Genomic DNA, 17,047 nt, shown 5'->3' with positions numbered 1-17,047 from the left:
CAAATGTCAGGATATTTTTCACTATTTTGACATTTTATAGACGGAACGATTAATCAATTAATCAAGAAAAAAATGCAAAGATTATTCAAATTATTAATAATGAAAATAATCGCAACCCTTTATAAAATAATACATCATTCACTTCCTGGGCCCATTTCATTGGTTGCTAAACACAGTAGTTTAATGCAGCTACGGTGGAGTTTGATTGTCAGCTGAAGAAGAATAACGAGGAAAGGAAAGGGGAGGTACCGCGAAAGTAAAACATCCGTTGTGGAATGCATTGCACATCTGTGATTGATGATATACAGTGTAACAGTGTAAATGTATCCAAAAGAGGAATGTTCACCTGTTCCATGTCTGTCCTTGTCCATCTAGATCCATCTGAGGAAGCGACATTTTCCCTTCTCAACACCGATCAAGTCAAAGAGGGCGATACTGTCACTATGAAGTGTGAGACTGATGGAAACCCACAGCCTGAGTTTGACTTCACTAAAGACGTACGTGTGCATTTCAAGTTTGTTGGGTTTTTTTGTTTAGAACAACATGTGTATCCCAACTTATTTATAAAAATGACTCACTCAGTCTTTACTCATGTGTCTCTCTTCCGATCCCTGTCCTTCAACCTCCAGGGAAAAATGATCAGTGGTCAGGGTGGTCTCCTGACGCTGAAATCTGTCAAGCGCACGGACACCGGTGTGTACAAATGCACCGCCACAGATTTCGATAACTTGGACGCTGACCTGAGCGGAACAATCAACCTCAATGTCCACTGTGAGTGAGCCAGAGACGCACGCACAAACTGCAGAATTAAGTAAAAAAACAGATAAAGAACAATTTGTCTCCTGTTTGCGCAGGTTAGCCCCCGCGGTAAAGCCGCTCTTTTCGTCAGTAAATCATAGAATTAAAAGGGTTGAAACAGAATGAGCTTTAATGGAATCCTTTCAGCTGGCCGTTATCCAATTCAATTTTTCACAGTTCATCTGGTACTTTAATGTTATCCCAACCACACTACCTAATTTGATCTTATCACACACATTAAGTGGAGATAGCCTAGAAATAGCATGGAAGAGGCTTAACTTGGGCTTCAAAATGGGCTTAACTTCAGAGTAAGTGCATTAGCTTTGTACTTACAAAAAAAATGTAATATTCTGCTTAGTACGGTCGTACTAAGCAGAATATTACATGGTTGTTTAAGCAATGAGAAGCTTTTTGATTTTAAGTGGCACTTCTTTAACCCCTCAGAATGTATATAAGGCCGTAGGTTTTGTGTGTCTTCATCCCTTTCTCTCAATTGTTTTTCATTTTGTCTGCGTCAGACATCGACCCGGTGAACGTGATCCCTGCCGAACCTCAAGTCGTCATGCTTGGAGACAAGGTGGAATGGCAGTGTAAGACCAAGGCCTCCACTCAGCACACTGTTCAGTGGAAAAAGGTGTGCTGCATCACTTTCTCAGCCTTCCTTCTCTTCTCCTGTCTCTTTCGTGGAAAAGTGGTATATTTCTAAGAAAGAAATGCAAAACTTTGCTCTTTTCCTCAGCAGTTCACAGAAATTGTTCTGAGCATTCCTAGATAAGAGTTGGACAAAAATTCAGCCCTTTGAAATGTGACACAGAACTAACTTTATGTGCAGCTGCCACTCAACACTGGAGCCTGTAGGTCTTAAGCAGGGCTCCCTTTAAAGACAGTTGTGGCCCTGCTACACTGGCTGCATTGTGTTATGTCCAGTTGCAGCAGCTGGAGAGTAGACACTGGCGTGTGCTCTATTTGGTGAATGAGAAAAAAGCAACACCAACACATGCTGTATGTCTCTAATGACATTTCATGTAATTCAGCCTATAACCATAAATCCTAAATTTGGTCAGTCTAAAATAGATTAGACCTGAACCGCTGTTGGAAATATGCGAGAGCAGAATATTTTTTGTATATTTTCAGTTTTGCAGTAGCAGGAAAAACTTCATCTCATGCGACTTCACTTTTAAAACTGTCTGAGTTCAAGTGTAAACTTTCTGGACTGGCAACGGCTGGTTTGGGTAATAGATATTTGAAACTATTTGAGTTTGCATATTCTGTGTGCACCAGGCAATGAAAAGCACCCCTAACCCATTGTCTCAATTTCCTACAGTAAACATACCAAAGAACAAAACCTGTAAAAGCACAAATCAACATGATACCATCAGTATTTTGGTTTTCATCCCTGCCCCTCCATTTGTTATGTGCAAAATGTTCCTCCAGTGTCAGGCTTGTTGTTGTAGCCTGTCTATCTGTTGTGTCTCCTGGGTGTGAGAGAAACTCACCAACAGCCGGTTTTCTGGGAAGGCAACGTGTTTGTTCTTAGAAAAAAGAGGATTCCTATGAGAAGAAGTTGAGATGGATCATAAGAGACAGGTTCATCATGGAGGACTTGCTTTGATCCATTATCACTGCACTTTGGAAGAACTTGTGTGTGTGGAGGTTTTTTTTTTTTTTTCTGCTTTCCCAGCATAGCAGCGTGCCTTCAAAATGAGATATTCACAGTGCTGTTCTACTCTCATATTCAACACACAGAGAATAATACTGTGGGTCCAGCTGGTTTTATTTCTGTGTGTTTGTGTTCCTCCAGGGCTCTGAGGTCCTCTCTCAGGATGGCACTCTGTCAATACAAGATGTTTCCTATGATAAAGCTGGAGAGTACATGTGTATTGGAGCCGTTCCATCTGTGCCAGGACTGACAGCCGAGGCTACTGTCAGCCTCACTGTCAAAGGTAACACACACTCTCATGTAGACATATACATAGACACACACAAACCACTAAAACAGTGTTTAGGTGAGATTAAGTTAAGATTTCAATCATATTAGTGTTGTGTCTGACACACACACACACACACACACACACACACACACACACACAACCCAGCTAGCCACTGACTGCAACTTTCAAGCCTACTGCTTATGAGGATTTCAGACTCTATTGTAAACAGAGTAATCATTAACAAGAGATTTAATCAGAGGAGTATAGTTCGCGGAAGCAGCTGGGAGGTAGTGTGACTTACTAGTCTTTTGATTATCATTCCATACGGGATGTAACCGGATTAGTGTGTGTGTGTGTGTGTGTGTGTGTATGTGTGTACTGCACTGTTTATAAAAATAAAAAAAAATCCACTCCCTCTCCAGGAAAGCCGATGATTGAGACTCCGGTTCCTACAGAGGTGGGGAAGGAAGACGACATGGTGACTCTGAAGTGCTCGGCCTACGGCTCCCCTGCCCCTCAGTTCACATGGAATCCTGCAGGAAAAGAGGTACATGTGGGAAAACAGAGCCAAGACCAGCAGAGACAAAAATAACCTCTTTCCGAGTGTGCAACTTAAAAGGAGCACTTAGTAAACAGATGTCATTGCTACTTTCCTGAAAGAAATTGTGCACATAAAACTAGCAGCAGAGGTGAAGCTGTACTTCAAACAAACTGAGCTATGACTATTAGTGTTTTCATTTGGGTCAAGATGTGAAGTTTGAAGCATGATTTATTTTTCATAACATCTTAAGATCTTCTTCTTGGAAAACTGGCAAATGTTGAACTTCAAAAGCAATGGAAAAGGGAGAGCGAGAAACAGCTCACAGGGCAATAAGTAATATTTTTTTTTATTTTTATCATATTGATATGATATGGTTGAAAAGAAAATCCCATACGAAGCAGCTTTAAAGAAGTTTACAGAGAGAATACAGTTCCATGAGTGAAATATTGTAGAAAATAAAGTTCTTCTGAAAATTTGGATAATTTCAGAGGCAAATAGAGATATGTTTATGATAGATATTTAAAATTGCACCTTGAACAGTTTTTTAAGAGCATTTTCTTGTATAAATGAGAATAATAGGAAGAAAAATTGAATAAAACCTCACTACACTGTGCACAGGAGGATAGGGTTGGGAGGAGTGCAAATGCATCAGGAAAATATGCCACAAAATTAAACTACAGGTGAGAAATGATGAGGGGAATATGTAAGAATTCATGTCTTTTCCTTGTCCTCTTTCCTCCATCTCTCTCTTCTCCCATTCCTTTGCCCTTGCCAGTCGGTATCAGTGGAGGGTAACAAGTTGGTGAGCACCGTGACCCTGAAAGCCACAGCCGAGGTCATGAAGAACGGGGTGACCTGCGAGGTCACCAACGAGTTTGGAACTGATAGCAAGAAATTGCCGGTATCTCTCACAAGAGGTCAGTGTCAGGAGATGATGGTAGTGATGATGCTACAAGATCCCCTTTGTCTTCATATTTTCTCCAGCACAGCTTTTGATGATTGAGTTATGACATCAAAAAGTGTTTTTGTTGTGTGTCCTAAAAATGTGATTCAGTAAAACTGCTTGTACTTCAAGCAAGGTTTTACTAAATCACTTTAGTACCTTAGAAACTACTTTACACACAAAGCTTACCTGCAACCTTTACCTAACCTAAACCTTTTCTTCTTTTTGTTTTCCTCTTTTCCAGCAATTGACAACACGGCTGACAGAGGTAGAGCCTTCTCCCTCCTCCTCCTCCTTTTCTCCCTCCTGCTTTCAGGACTCTTTGTTGTACAAACCCTGTAATTTAGAAATCCCCCCCTCTATCCATCTCCTCTTGCCCCGGCCCTTCCATCACATACAGTCACACGTACACACATGCACACACACACACACCTCCCACCGCTGTACTGTAATCTTGTATATTTGCCCTCTTGCTACCGAACACTGTGGATATTGTATATTGTTATTCTTCTTCTCTCGTCACCTTTGTATGATGTCTGTCCTATATTTTGTGGATGCTACTACAACTTTTTGTGGCCCCTTGGGGACAATAAAGGATTCTATTCTATTCTATTCCTTCCTTTCCTCTCTTTGTTTCTTTACTGTGTCTTCTTTGTGGTCTCCTCGTCTTTCCGACTGACGTCTTGTTTCTGGCTTTTCCTTTTCCTTGTATCCACTCGCCGGGTTGCTGTGTGTCGAATTGTGTATCCCTGTAGCTTTTGTGTGCGTGTGCTCTTAGAGGTGTGTGTGTGTTGTGCTTCTTGCTTTGCTATGCTATGGGACTGAGAAACTCTCTTTTTCTCAAAGTGCTGCTCTCTGGAAACCCTGTGCTTAAGTCAGGTCTGTATCGCTAACCCTACTGACATGTATATGTTGTATGTCTAGAACTGTAAGTCACTGTGTGTCTATTGATGTCTGTGTGCACACACAGGTTAGTGTATTTGTGTTTACAAGAGCTAATGTGCTTGTGTACTTGTATTACTGTAGTTGTGAGGACGGGCTTTAAATGAAGTCTTGAGGTGGAAAAGGAAGGTACATTTTATACTGGATTTAAAAACTTTTATTTGAACAATTGATTTCATTTTCGGTTAATCAGCGGATTATTTTCTCATTTAATCAGTAATGAAAATAACATCACAACACAAAACAACAAATCCTCACAGCTGAGATAGTGAAAATGGCCCCCGACTAATTTTTAAAAGACAAATGGCTAAAATCAACGAATCATTTCACCTCTAATGGATAGTCGTCTGCTCTCTCTCATCTATGATAGACATAACTCCCTAACTACAGCTACATAAAAACAGTTCTGCAATAGTTTCATCTCTGTCATCATTTCTTTTGATTAATTATTTATTTCATTTAATCTTTGACGACGAGGTGTGACAGTGGCCCTAAACTGAGTATGTCCTGTGGCTTGATGATTTGCTAGAACTAAAATAATTTCATCATTTTTGTTAAAAAATTAGTCAAATGTCCCCCACAATGGCTGACCTGAAAAGAAACCTTTTGGTGGAAATGTTTCTGGCATCCTGATATAATGGACAAGGTGGAACCTTTTCTCCATCTGGTTCTAAGACACTTATCACAGTCCCGATGAGAAGTTGTTTTCAAATTTAAAACCATTTTAAAAATTTGTTTGCAGTTAAATTAAGTTATAGTGAAGTCAGTTTAACCATCAACTCCTGCTGTGGTTACTATTAGTTACAGCTTGAATGGTTTCGGATGATTTCACTGTTTACCAGAACTGTGTCTGTTGTACAATTTTAAAAGTATAGTTTTACATTTTCCTTTTCATCACTGTGAGGTTGCCAGGCAACCTCCTGAGACTCCAGGAAGTCACTCCTCCCATCCAATAATAAGTCCATCACATAACACCCCGTGAAACTATTAAACAAATTAGATATAATATGTTAATAATGAACTTTAAAGGTTCTGGTGTGTGGACATACCCTGGCTATCTGTTTCGCCTTGTTTCCAGTCTTTCAGCTAAACTAAGCTAACCTTCTCCTGGCTCCAGCTTCATAATAAATATGAGGGAAGTATAAATCCTCTCAAACAGCTCTCGGCAAAAAACCAACTAAGCATATTTCCCAAAATGTCAAACTGTTCTTTTAAAGACGCTAGCCATCCAGTTACAAAATAAGTATTCTTAATGGCCATAGTATAAATTTATATCAATATTGGCCTTTAAAACGCTTGTTAAATTTATAGTGATGTTACAGTTTATGTAGACCAACATCAATTTTGAGAAAACCATTTCAGAGTCATGTCCTCACAAGTATAATAATACAAGAGTAGGTGGATGGGTGAGTATGTTCAGTGTTGTTTTCTGGCTCTGGTCAGCTGTCTGATATTATCTGAGTATACAGGCCCTGTTTTTGGGTCCCATCACATTTCAAGAACATTGCATTCAAAAGTTAGACTAATCCTTCATCCCACTCCCCTCCCCCGCTCCTTTTCTTTTCCACCCATCCATCAATCCATCCATCCATTGTCTTCACCTGGAACCCACCCATCCCCTTCCCCGTCCTCTCCATCTCGCCATCCTCCTGTCACCTCATCTCTCCTTCCAATGATACCCCAAATCAAATCATTTTCCTTCCTCTTCCTCCTTCTTTTCTATCCCACAAATCAAACACCCCATCTCCCTACACCTACCACGATGCCCCTCTCCCTACCACTGCCCCGTCAAAATCAAAAACACCCCTTTTCCCTTTCCCTCCACCCTCTTCCCACCTCCTCCACTGTGATCGATCCCTCGCTTCCCCTCCACACCTCCCTCCCACCTCTGTCCCCCCTCCACTGTCCCACCAACCCTCCACCCCACCATCTGCCCCTTCATCCCTCCCTCCATGTGTACCTCCATTGCGGCGCTGTAGCTGACAAACAGCAGGGAGGCTCCAGCGGGGTGGTGATAGCCGTGGTGGTGTGTGTTCTGCTGCTCCTGCTGCTGGTGGCCCTCATCTACTTCCTGAACAAGAAGAGCAAGCTGCCCTGCAGCAAGAAGGGCAAGAAGGAAGTGTGAGTAGAGAGGGGGAGGGGGGGGTCTGATTCATGTGTGAATCATGTGATTCATGTGATTCCATTACAACTAAAATCAAACTTTATTGTAGGGCTTTTTGTCCCAGTGCTCTTTGAAACTGAAAAGGAAAGAAACAAAAACTCTTTTGAAGTAGAGTTATTTGGGGCTCTACAATTAAGACAGTGAAATAAAACCATAACCCAAACTCTATATTGCTTTCTACTACTACAAATGTAATAAAGAGAAAAATATCACATAAAATAAAAGCATATAGTGATTCGGTAAATGAATGGATAGATAAAACCAATGCAATTAGAAGTTAGAGGCACAATTGACACAATTAAGAGTGAGTTTAAAAAAAGAACAAAGCATAAGGAAACCTTAAAAAATAGAGTATTCATTGCAGACAAATTGGGAGAAGTGAACAAAATTTTAAAGTGCATGCTGTGTGAAGCAGCCCAGTATTATTTGTTATATCAGGAACTCTGTGTAGAGGTCAAACCAGTTGTCAGCAAGCTTCAGTCATATCTAGATCCATTAGCTGTGCAGTCGAAATACTGCTCAACACAGCCCACTGACTCTTTTGCATTTGTTTTTTTTCCACTCTCTCTGCAGGGCCAGCGGAGAGGTGAACAACGACATTGTAGTGGAGATGAAGACAGACAAGGCCAATGAAGAGGCCGGTCTCCTCAACAAGAGACCGTCCACAGAACAGGTCAGGCCAATGGACACATGATGGGACTAAGGGCTCGTGGGTCACGTGCCAGAATTTTGGCAGCAGTGTTTTTAACAGTGAGCTCTAGCAAATGATCATCATAGGGCAAACTGAGAGCTAACTTGTGCATTTTTCCTTCCAAGAATTTAAGGTGGTGTAGCTTTTTCTGCATTAATGAGTGTGACTCACAACGATACAGGCTGCTGGTATGCAGGGTCAGGTCAAGGACACTTCAGCTGTTTAAGACAGCGCAGTGGATGAAAACAAAGCCACTCATGATTTATACTGGTTTCTCTTATAAAAAAGAAAGACAAAAAGAAACTTTGTAAAACATGTTATCGTGTTTTTACTTTATCTAGTAGGGAATAAGCTGGTTAACAATAACATGACCAGTTCATGTAGTTAAACAAAATACATTCAGATTATTTGGAGGCATACAAGCTTTCAATAGCAACTGAACGGTGTAATAAGATGATCCCCTTTGGATTTATTGCACCACAATGCTGAGAACGATCATGTAGACATAAACTTATCTAAAGATTGCAGTCAGCTTGACATGAACACAAGCTTTACAGTCAGCAGAAATATCTTCAGGCGCATCAGTCAGGCTGACTGAGTGTCTTAAGTCAGTTTTAGTTCAAAGAGCGCAGGTTTGAGAAAACTGTCCCTGCAGCTCAGATGATGGAGGGTGACAGCTGCACGCAGTCATCTGAGAATGTCATCACAAATGTAAAACATTTCATCATGAAATTTATGGTAGTGGCATATTTGACGTGAATGTGAAAGCCAGTTTAAGCGAGCCTTGTTTTATGTGATTTTTTTGAAACTGCTGACAGAAAACTGGGTGACATTTCAGCATTGCAGGGAGATTGCAGACACATTTTGCTTTGCTTTTGAAATGGATATAACAAGAAGATGTGTAAAGCCTGTTTGTCCAAATGCTATCAAGTCGTGTTTCTTCCTCGAGACGCCATTAAAAAAGAAAAAAAAAATCACCCCTTAAGCTGTCTTCTAATACGGCGGCAGCCATGCCGCAGACAGATTTAATGTTATTCTAAAATAACAGTAAATCTTAACTCGTACTAACGACATTTATTCTTTTCCAAGAATGTTCTGTCTCCCCTCGTTCCCTGTTAGCTCTCAACTGTCACATAAAATACCCAAATGTAGTAATCTTGGATATATTGTGAGATATGAAGTAAAATATAACAATGTGTAACATGAATTCACCATCATATGATGTGTATAAGCACAGGGTTGGTTGACATCAAATTAGATTGTCACGTACATCTCATGGCCACCAGCTGTGAATGAGTAATTTATGTGTTTAATGAGGAAAACACTATGCATACAAACAGCAACTCTGATCACTTTATACAGTGTTATATATGATATTATTTACTTATATGTTACCGTCATTGTTCTTATGTTGCCGTAATCTAAAACCAAAAGTTTACATACAATGAATGAGCACTTGACAAAAAACGGTGTGAATGAATATGTAGAGGGAATATTTATTTATGAAATTAAAGAATATTCTTCATTTTGTTTGTTTTTGGGCATATTTTCTTTAACAAGTTGTTCAAAAGAAAAATACTGGAGTCATAAATACAGCATTTTCTCATCATCAGAAAAAAAAGTGGATGATTGCACATGGGCGATGTTTTTATTGTTATTTTTGTATTTTTCTCTTTGACAGTGATGAACAGAGTCGAGGGAAGCAAACGACAGAGATGAAGGGAAGGAGGACGACTGATATGAAGACAACAGGGCTAATTTTTATTTACTACACTAGAGGAGCGATGGGGGGGGGGGGGGGGGGGGGGGGGGGGGGGCAACAAGAGGTGGAGCATGGAAATGGGACATTGGGTGGCACACCGTGTTTGGCATTGGTTATGCTTGTTTTATAACCTGGAGTACACCAGTTGGGTGGAGTTTTTTTTTTTCCTTCCTTTTTTTTTTTTTTTTTTTAAAGATTGAGTTGCTTCAGCTCCATCCATCTGTGCTACCCACAGGTTAAAAACCATACATGTGCAAAATCTTAATGGGACTCATAATCACTGGATGACATTATTATCATGGCTTCTTTTAACTGCTTATTCACCAATCATGTCTTTGGTTGACTCCACTGCAGAGTAGAGCTGAGAAGTGAGGCGTGACTGACACAGTCCAAACACAGTGGCAGAATCTTTCTTATCTACCCCGAATGAAACACAAAATGCCATTAAGCCACTGTGTTTTTTTTCGGGGGGGGGTTTTTCGGGGGGGGGGGGGTTGTGCATTCGCCTGCAAGTGTAACACTGAACGTCTATTCTGTCTTGGAGTCTACACTTAAAATTCTCTGCTGGGTACATTGGGCATAATTATCACAAGCTGTCATTCTGTTTTATTCACCTCAGTAACAAGTGATGATTTATGCTCACATTTTATCCCCAACACACTGTTTAGTACACATGGCTGTAACATTTCTGCTCAAAGACGCTCTGTGTTTGCTTTAGTGCTGTTTGTTTAATTACATTTTTGCCACCTGTGAATGTTTTTTTTTTCCTCCCAATATCCCTAATTAGCTTTCAGTAGAAACAGCCAAGGCATTAATAACGTCAATCCTTTCTCTACAATTGCTTGCCATTTTAAATCCAGCTAAAAAGCCACTGAACAAGCAAGCTATTAGGTTGTACAAATTTGTTCTTGCCATTTCCAGCATACTTGTATATTATGTTAGTTTACCAAATGTTCACTTGTTTTCTTTTGCTCTCCTGTTTTCGTTGTAAATTCAAACACTGATTACCCTGTCTATCAAGCAGGAGGTACACTGTGCATGATGTGGAGCTCTAAATGTCTATGGTTTCTAAGCTGCTGGCCTGGGACTGTAATTGCTATCATTTCTTCCCAAGTCTTTCACAGCCTTTCAGTCCTCCGCTCTGTGATGAAACCACTCTCACAGGCACAGCACGCAGCAGTTCCACTCAGAAAAGCTCAATTATCATCAACTTTCACTGTAAAATCTGTGGAATCTGGTGAAATGGGCGACAGTCTCAAACTGTGGCCTGCTGTGTTGTTGTTTTCACATGATAACAAAATTGAACTTTCAGGGGCTACGGTGCAGTAGTCACAGATTCACCTGTTAGGGGGAAATCACAGGCACAGGTTCACTCTAGTTTGATACAAGCTGGGAAGGGAAGGGAAGGTGTGGGAGGGATCGGGATTATTGTTGGAGTATGTGATGTACCTTTTTATTTTTACCAAATGAAAGAGTTTTTGAGTGTCACATCAGGAGTGTTTCAGGTTTGCAATACTGGCATTGCTGTTTCTTCCCTACACTGTCGGCAGACCAGAGAGGTTTGATAGCGGGTTGAAGTGCCCTTTTACGTTGTTGTACACTGGAACCCATGGCCTTGATTTCTTTACTTAAAAAAAGGTCACCTCAAACCACTATCGGCATCCACAAGGCTCATTTTTATTCTTCAATGATTGTCTACTGATCTTGCCATAATTATGATTTGACTGTTAGCAAACCTGTGATGGCAGGCGAAGATAGAAAAGTGAACTTGGAGCATTGTTTTTTATTTTTTATTTTAATGTTTTATATAAAATATATTGTGGTATACAGGTTGTTGTTTTTTTTTTTTAGAAAGGGGATTCTTAATTTTGCAACTACTGAGTTTTCATTTTCCCATGATTTTCCATTTGGTGAGAGAAGAGAGATATTTTTAATTTAGGTGTCTTTTTTTATGAGATATTCTCAGTCTCAGTGCTTTACTTCTCTCTGTACTGTATACTGTATATTTTGTGCTACACTGTTGTGACCTCTGTGGTGTGTTGATGTATCTTTTTCTTTTGTTCCAGCTGTGTAGAATTTATAATGAAAAAAACCCCCAAGAAAACCAATCACACTCCTATATTCTGTGTGTATTTATTCCCATATTTGCGATAGGCAATTTACAGGAATGCTGTTTCGGGATTTCTTAAGTGATATCACTGTTATTTTTTATGCTTTTTAAGATAAACACTGTTACATGGGGGTAAGAAAATGTTTCTGGCCATATGATAAGGGAGCTGAAACACTTCCTCACCATTGAACATCATCTCTAAAATTGTCATACACCAAACCAGAGTCTTATCAGAAATCAGATTGCTTTTGATGTAATTCAGCTGTGTATTTTCTTACACTTCCTAGACGATGACTCTAAACTGATTCCCAGCTTGCACAAAGTTTAATTTCTTTGATATAAACAGTGCTATGTAAATTTCCCCGCACATTGATTGATCCGATGATTTGTTGTGACAGAACAGAAAAATCGAGGAAGCTCATGTTTTGCATCGATAACTGCTTAAAGGATGGGCTCGCTGCCGACTTCATGATGCAGCACTCTCTCTACCCGCTTTCATGTTTCGAAATGAGATGAAATGAAGCCATCAATCATCAGCAAATTGCTGTGCGGCTTTGTGCCATAGATCAGTAACAGTTAGTAGGATGGTTTTTATCAATAGCACTTATAATCATAATTGGCTATTTGAAAATTCATATATCAAAGCTAAAAATTAATCAAGAGATGAGATGAAAGAATTCCTCTAAAAAACAGGCAGTTTTATTCTCCACGTCTCTCTAACATTAAGCTTGTACCACTTTGTGACAATTTTGGCCAACACCATGCATCTACCCAGGCTCTCTGCTTATGGGCCTATCAGAGCCATTGTTCTTACGGACAAGCCCTGCCCTGCTGGTTTTCCATTAGGAAATTAGAAGGCTCTCATCAATGTGACCTGGTGAAATCGATCTGTGCTCAGAATACAAAGCACCATAGAGAACAGTGTAAGAGTACGGGTGGATAGGGGGAATTTATGGAGAACATAAATAACAGTGTCAATGTCATCCCCTGCTGATGTGATGGAGGTGAAGGATACATGTTAGCATCTTTAGGGGCTTCACACTGTAAAACCTGAAATGAAACCTTCAAACATTTGCTGTTTCAGATACATATCCACCTAGGAAAACCTCCAGGGAACATTCCCTGAAGCTTACTTCTTTTTTTTTTTTTTTTGCAACCTTTAAAGAAAGTGTCTTAAGAAAACTTTTCTGAATAACTGTAGGGGAATGTTCGCTACGAGGTTCCAGCTAACTTTCCCGCACCCTTCGGGCAATGTTCACAGAATGTTCCCCGAACTGAAAAGTGTTTGCTGGGATGCTCAATTTAATTTCCTGTGAGTTTCCTGGAGATTTTCTTGGGATTTACTTGGTGGCCTGATGACCTGCAACAAGCAAACAATCCAGGCGTGGTCTGTTTATGTTTGTGATAAAACCATTAAAATGTTCATCTGTGACCACATGTCATGGAAGTTCATAATATCATCATCATAATATGATCACTCAACAGCAACAGTAATTTCTTACATTAGTCATTAACTTGCTAAATTGCTACCTGTAACGTGTAGAAATAGAAAAGGAGACATTGTGGTTTTACAAGCAGCCAGTTCTATTGGATATATTTACTGGCCATGAACAGCTAGCTTAGCCCTGCTGACTGTACACAGAACAAAAGTCCCATCCTCACAGTCAAGCTGCTGGATTGAGGATAACTTAGCAACTAGGCTAAGTACACATAATTAAAAATTATGAGTAACAAGGAGTCACATTTCTCTTCATTTGGTAAACTGTAGACCAGTCTCTCCACCGAATGCACAGAGACCAAATAAATCCTCCATAAAAATCCCTTTTCAGACAGCAACTGTAACTAGAGCAGAAGTGCAGAAGATTCATTAAGTCAGTGAACTGACCCAGTAATGTTAAATACACAGCTACTAAAATTTAGTAACATTAGCCACTATAAGCTAGCTTACAGGTCAAATATGACCAGCAACAAAACCCTGGAGTGTACTGAACAGAGAAAATATGTCTTTTATTGCTTATGAATTCAGTTTCTCCCTTGAAAAGGACTGGAGGATTGACTTATTTCCTCTTTTAAAAGTTACAAAGTCTCGCTTCAAGGACATGCTATTTGTGATGTTGGTAATAGTGATGAATAAATGTATGAAATGTAATTATAAGCACAGTAAAACTTGGGTTTAAGAGGGTGATATGGATGAAGAGTATTTTGAGTAAGCATGTATTTGTGTATTTTGCTGTTTTGTGTGTGTGTGTGTGTGTGTGTGTGTGTGTGTGTGTGTGTGTGTGTGTGTGTGTGTGTGTGAGTGAGAGAGAGAGAGATCCTCTCATTTTTTGTTTTGCAAAGAATGAGAGGATCAGTGCTTTTCAGTCTTGCTAACAATGAAGGGGATTACTGTCATTCCTCCCAGTGTCCTTCCCTTCCTCCCTCCTCCTTCCCTCTGCTCGCTGTGAGTTTTCCTGCTGTCTCCACTGGGTTTAGTTACAGTAGCTTTAAACTGATTTAGCCATTTAGTGTCAGCCTATTGAGGGATGACAGCCACTGTCTGTCCCCTCTGCCTGCTCAACCTGGATCTGATGGCTACTCAGTAGCATTTGGCTCAGCTCAATATATACACACAGAAGCAGACACACTACTACTTTATGCAGCACTGCCGAGATGGCTGCAGGTTGAACAATGCCCTGGTGACAACCTCATGGACAAGATGTGCTTTATCATCCTGTATAATCAGCAGTACACACATAGAGTTTGCACACATGACCCTAAGAGCAATAAGGCGAGAAGAAGATCAGCATGAATGTAGAGATTAATGGAGGACTGTCTGTCGTGAGGGAGAAAGAGAAGGAAGAAGATAATTGATAGAAAGAATTTGAAAAGGCAGAGGAGAAAATGGGAAAATGTTAGATTGAGTGGACTGAAAATGGATTTAAAGGCAGGATGAGGAGTTGAGCAAATTGAAGGAGGAGATGATGCAGTAGGAGGGGTTACTGTTAGGAGTCGAGGGGAAATGAAAGTAGTGATTGGTGACGAAGGACGAAACAGAAGATGCCTTGTTAAGATGTCATAAATCTGCATTGGCTCTGAGCGTTAAACAAATATGGGCTCTGAAAGAATAAAGTAGGAGATAGAGAGAGGAGGGAAAGGAAATGAGGAAGAAGGGAGGGAAAAAGTGAAGGTTTGCAGATAGGTGGACAGAGATAAAGCCTGAAAGACCCGTTGTGTGATAAATGTCTTTATCTCTTTCAGTCCTACGGTTTAATATCCTGTGTGGCCTGAACGTGTTTACTGTTTGGGTGCGATTATGAGAAGCAGAACAGAGAGACAGTACCTGTATACTCACTGTGTGTGTGTGCATGTCCTACCTGAGTGAGCCTGCATTTATTTGCTGTATTTCTGATATCTATCTCACAGCATGAAAGATTTGTTCCATTGATTGTATCTGTGAGAGTGCTATTAAGCCGAGTGGAGGCCAATCCCCCGCTGCAGCGAGCTTCAGTGAGTGTGTGAGTGCGTGTCACTCAGGAGGGCCAGGCCACCTGTGGGATGTTTGGTTATTAAGTCCCAGCTGGGTGTGTTTTAATTTTAATTGGTTAGGCTACTTTGTGCTGTGTCTGAGGGAATTATAGGCAAATACATCAGAGGGAGATGGAATTTCCAGCAGGGTTTATAGGCTAAAGACTATTTAAAAAGCTAACAATAAATACATGGCACTGATGTGTAGAAGCCAAAATGTAATGGGAATCAGAACTGTGTGTACGTGCTTCACTCCCTCTGAGTTCATCCAAGTTAATGGATTCATGTGGCCGGTTAATCAATTAGCATGGGTCAAAGTTCACTTAAATTTTCCATGACAGGCTGAGGTCAACTTCAAGATTCAGTTAAACCATTAAAAACACATGGTCAGGACTATTTTTCACGCAAACTATTTAAACATTTTGTCCAAATTACATACTTCAACTCTACTGGGGATGTACTTTGCCTTTTGGGTTGGGGTTGTTTCTGTAAACACATTGTTGGGTTAACTATGCTGGTTCATAATGATGGGTTGTTTGGGGTAATCTGAACACACGGTTGGATTCTCATGCTGCCTCAAACATAACATTTAAAGTGGTTCATTCACAGCTGACCAGCTCGGCCATTGTTGAACTGTCTGGATCGATCCAAGTTGTTTTTATCAGTAAACATCAACGGTACAAAAAAGTTACTCAATTATTATTATGGTAACAACTGTAGAATTGCTCCAAATCACACAAATACTTAAAACAGTAAATTAAACTTATGACCACCCCCACAGTCATGGTTTAACCAGTGACATCATTGATGTAATCAGCAAGAGCATAAATTAGGTGTTTGTCTGCCACCACCTTTTTGAACCCTGGAGTCCATGGTGAGGATCAAGGCTCAACCCTAAGGTGTGCAATTTAAACCAATGAAGTACAGTAGAACTATATCTGTTTAACCAACAAAAGTAGTGCTGGACATTGTAAAAAAAAAAACACAGTGCTAACGACAAACAAACAAATACAAAGATAGCTTTGTACTCTTCCCAATGTCTTAATATTACATAGCTAGCATAACTACAAACCTTTGGTCATTAGGGTAGCTTCATTAAACAGTGTCAGTAAAATTACCTGCTAACTTTTATCTTTAGGAATTTAATGGTAAGGTAAAATGAAAACATGTCAGTAGCATTAGCTGCTAACTTAAAGAAAACAAGGCTAGCATGAAACCAAGCAGTGCGGTGTCACCAACATAATTCAGACATAAGGCTAGCTTTAGCCGCTAAAGTTCTGAAGCTTAGGCATTGTAAGCCTAACATTAGCAACTAAACTTCTAAAGTTTGAACAATATAAGGCTAGCATTAGCTGCTTCTTTTGGAAATTTCGAGGGTACACTTAACTAGCTTTTGGACATTAGGCTAGTAGAAGCTACTAACCTTTGGACCTTACAATTACAAAGATAACTTAGCTCCTCCTAACCTCTGAATATAACAAGGATAACTTTAGCTGCTAACTCTTTGACTGAGGCTAGCATTCAGCTACATTCCATAGTGCCAGTAACATTAGCTGCTAACTTTGGCCTTAATAAATTTAATTGTAAGATGAAATGAAAACATGTCACTAACATTAGCTAATACCTAATGTAATACAAGGCTAGCATGAAGCTGAGCA

General features: G+C 40.0%; 1 protein-coding gene across 2 annotated transcripts in view; it reads left to right on the top strand.

Annotated features, from left to right (window-relative positions):
* LOC111235776 (cell surface glycoprotein MUC18-like) overlaps positions 1-9,806 on the top strand; it is a 48,247-nt gene extending 38,441 nt beyond the window's left edge. Inside the window, exons 7-17 of one of the 2 annotated variants that reach the window (XM_022764317.1) lie at positions 376-497; positions 630-771; positions 1,317-1,432; positions 2,600-2,741; positions 3,152-3,276; positions 4,046-4,187; positions 4,458-4,481; positions 5,060-5,092; positions 7,135-7,276; positions 7,893-7,992; positions 9,692-9,806. In XM_022764317.1, the coding sequence (XP_022620038.1) occupies positions 376-497; positions 630-771; positions 1,317-1,432; positions 2,600-2,741; positions 3,152-3,276; positions 4,046-4,187; positions 4,458-4,481; positions 5,060-5,092; positions 7,135-7,276; positions 7,893-7,992; positions 9,692-9,694 (1,091 nt within the window). In that variant the 3' untranslated portion in view covers positions 9,695-9,806. The remainder of the gene's footprint in view (positions 1-375; positions 498-629; positions 772-1,316; positions 1,433-2,599; positions 2,742-3,151; positions 3,277-4,045; positions 4,188-4,457; positions 4,482-5,059; positions 5,093-7,134; positions 7,277-7,892; positions 7,993-9,691) is intronic. The other variant, XM_022764318.1, reaches the window with a different exon arrangement.
* Positions 9,807-17,047: the final 7,241 nt, after the last annotated feature.

The sequence above is a fragment of the Seriola dumerili genome, unplaced genomic scaffold, assembly GCF_002260705.1.
Source record: "Seriola dumerili isolate Sdu_G_001 unplaced genomic scaffold, Sdu_1.0 BDQW01000533.1, whole genome shotgun sequence".
NCBI lineage: Eukaryota > Metazoa > Chordata > Actinopteri > Carangiformes > Carangidae > Seriola > Seriola dumerili.
Note: the sequence above shows the minus strand (reverse complement) of the source record. Positions and strands in the feature narration are given on the sequence as shown.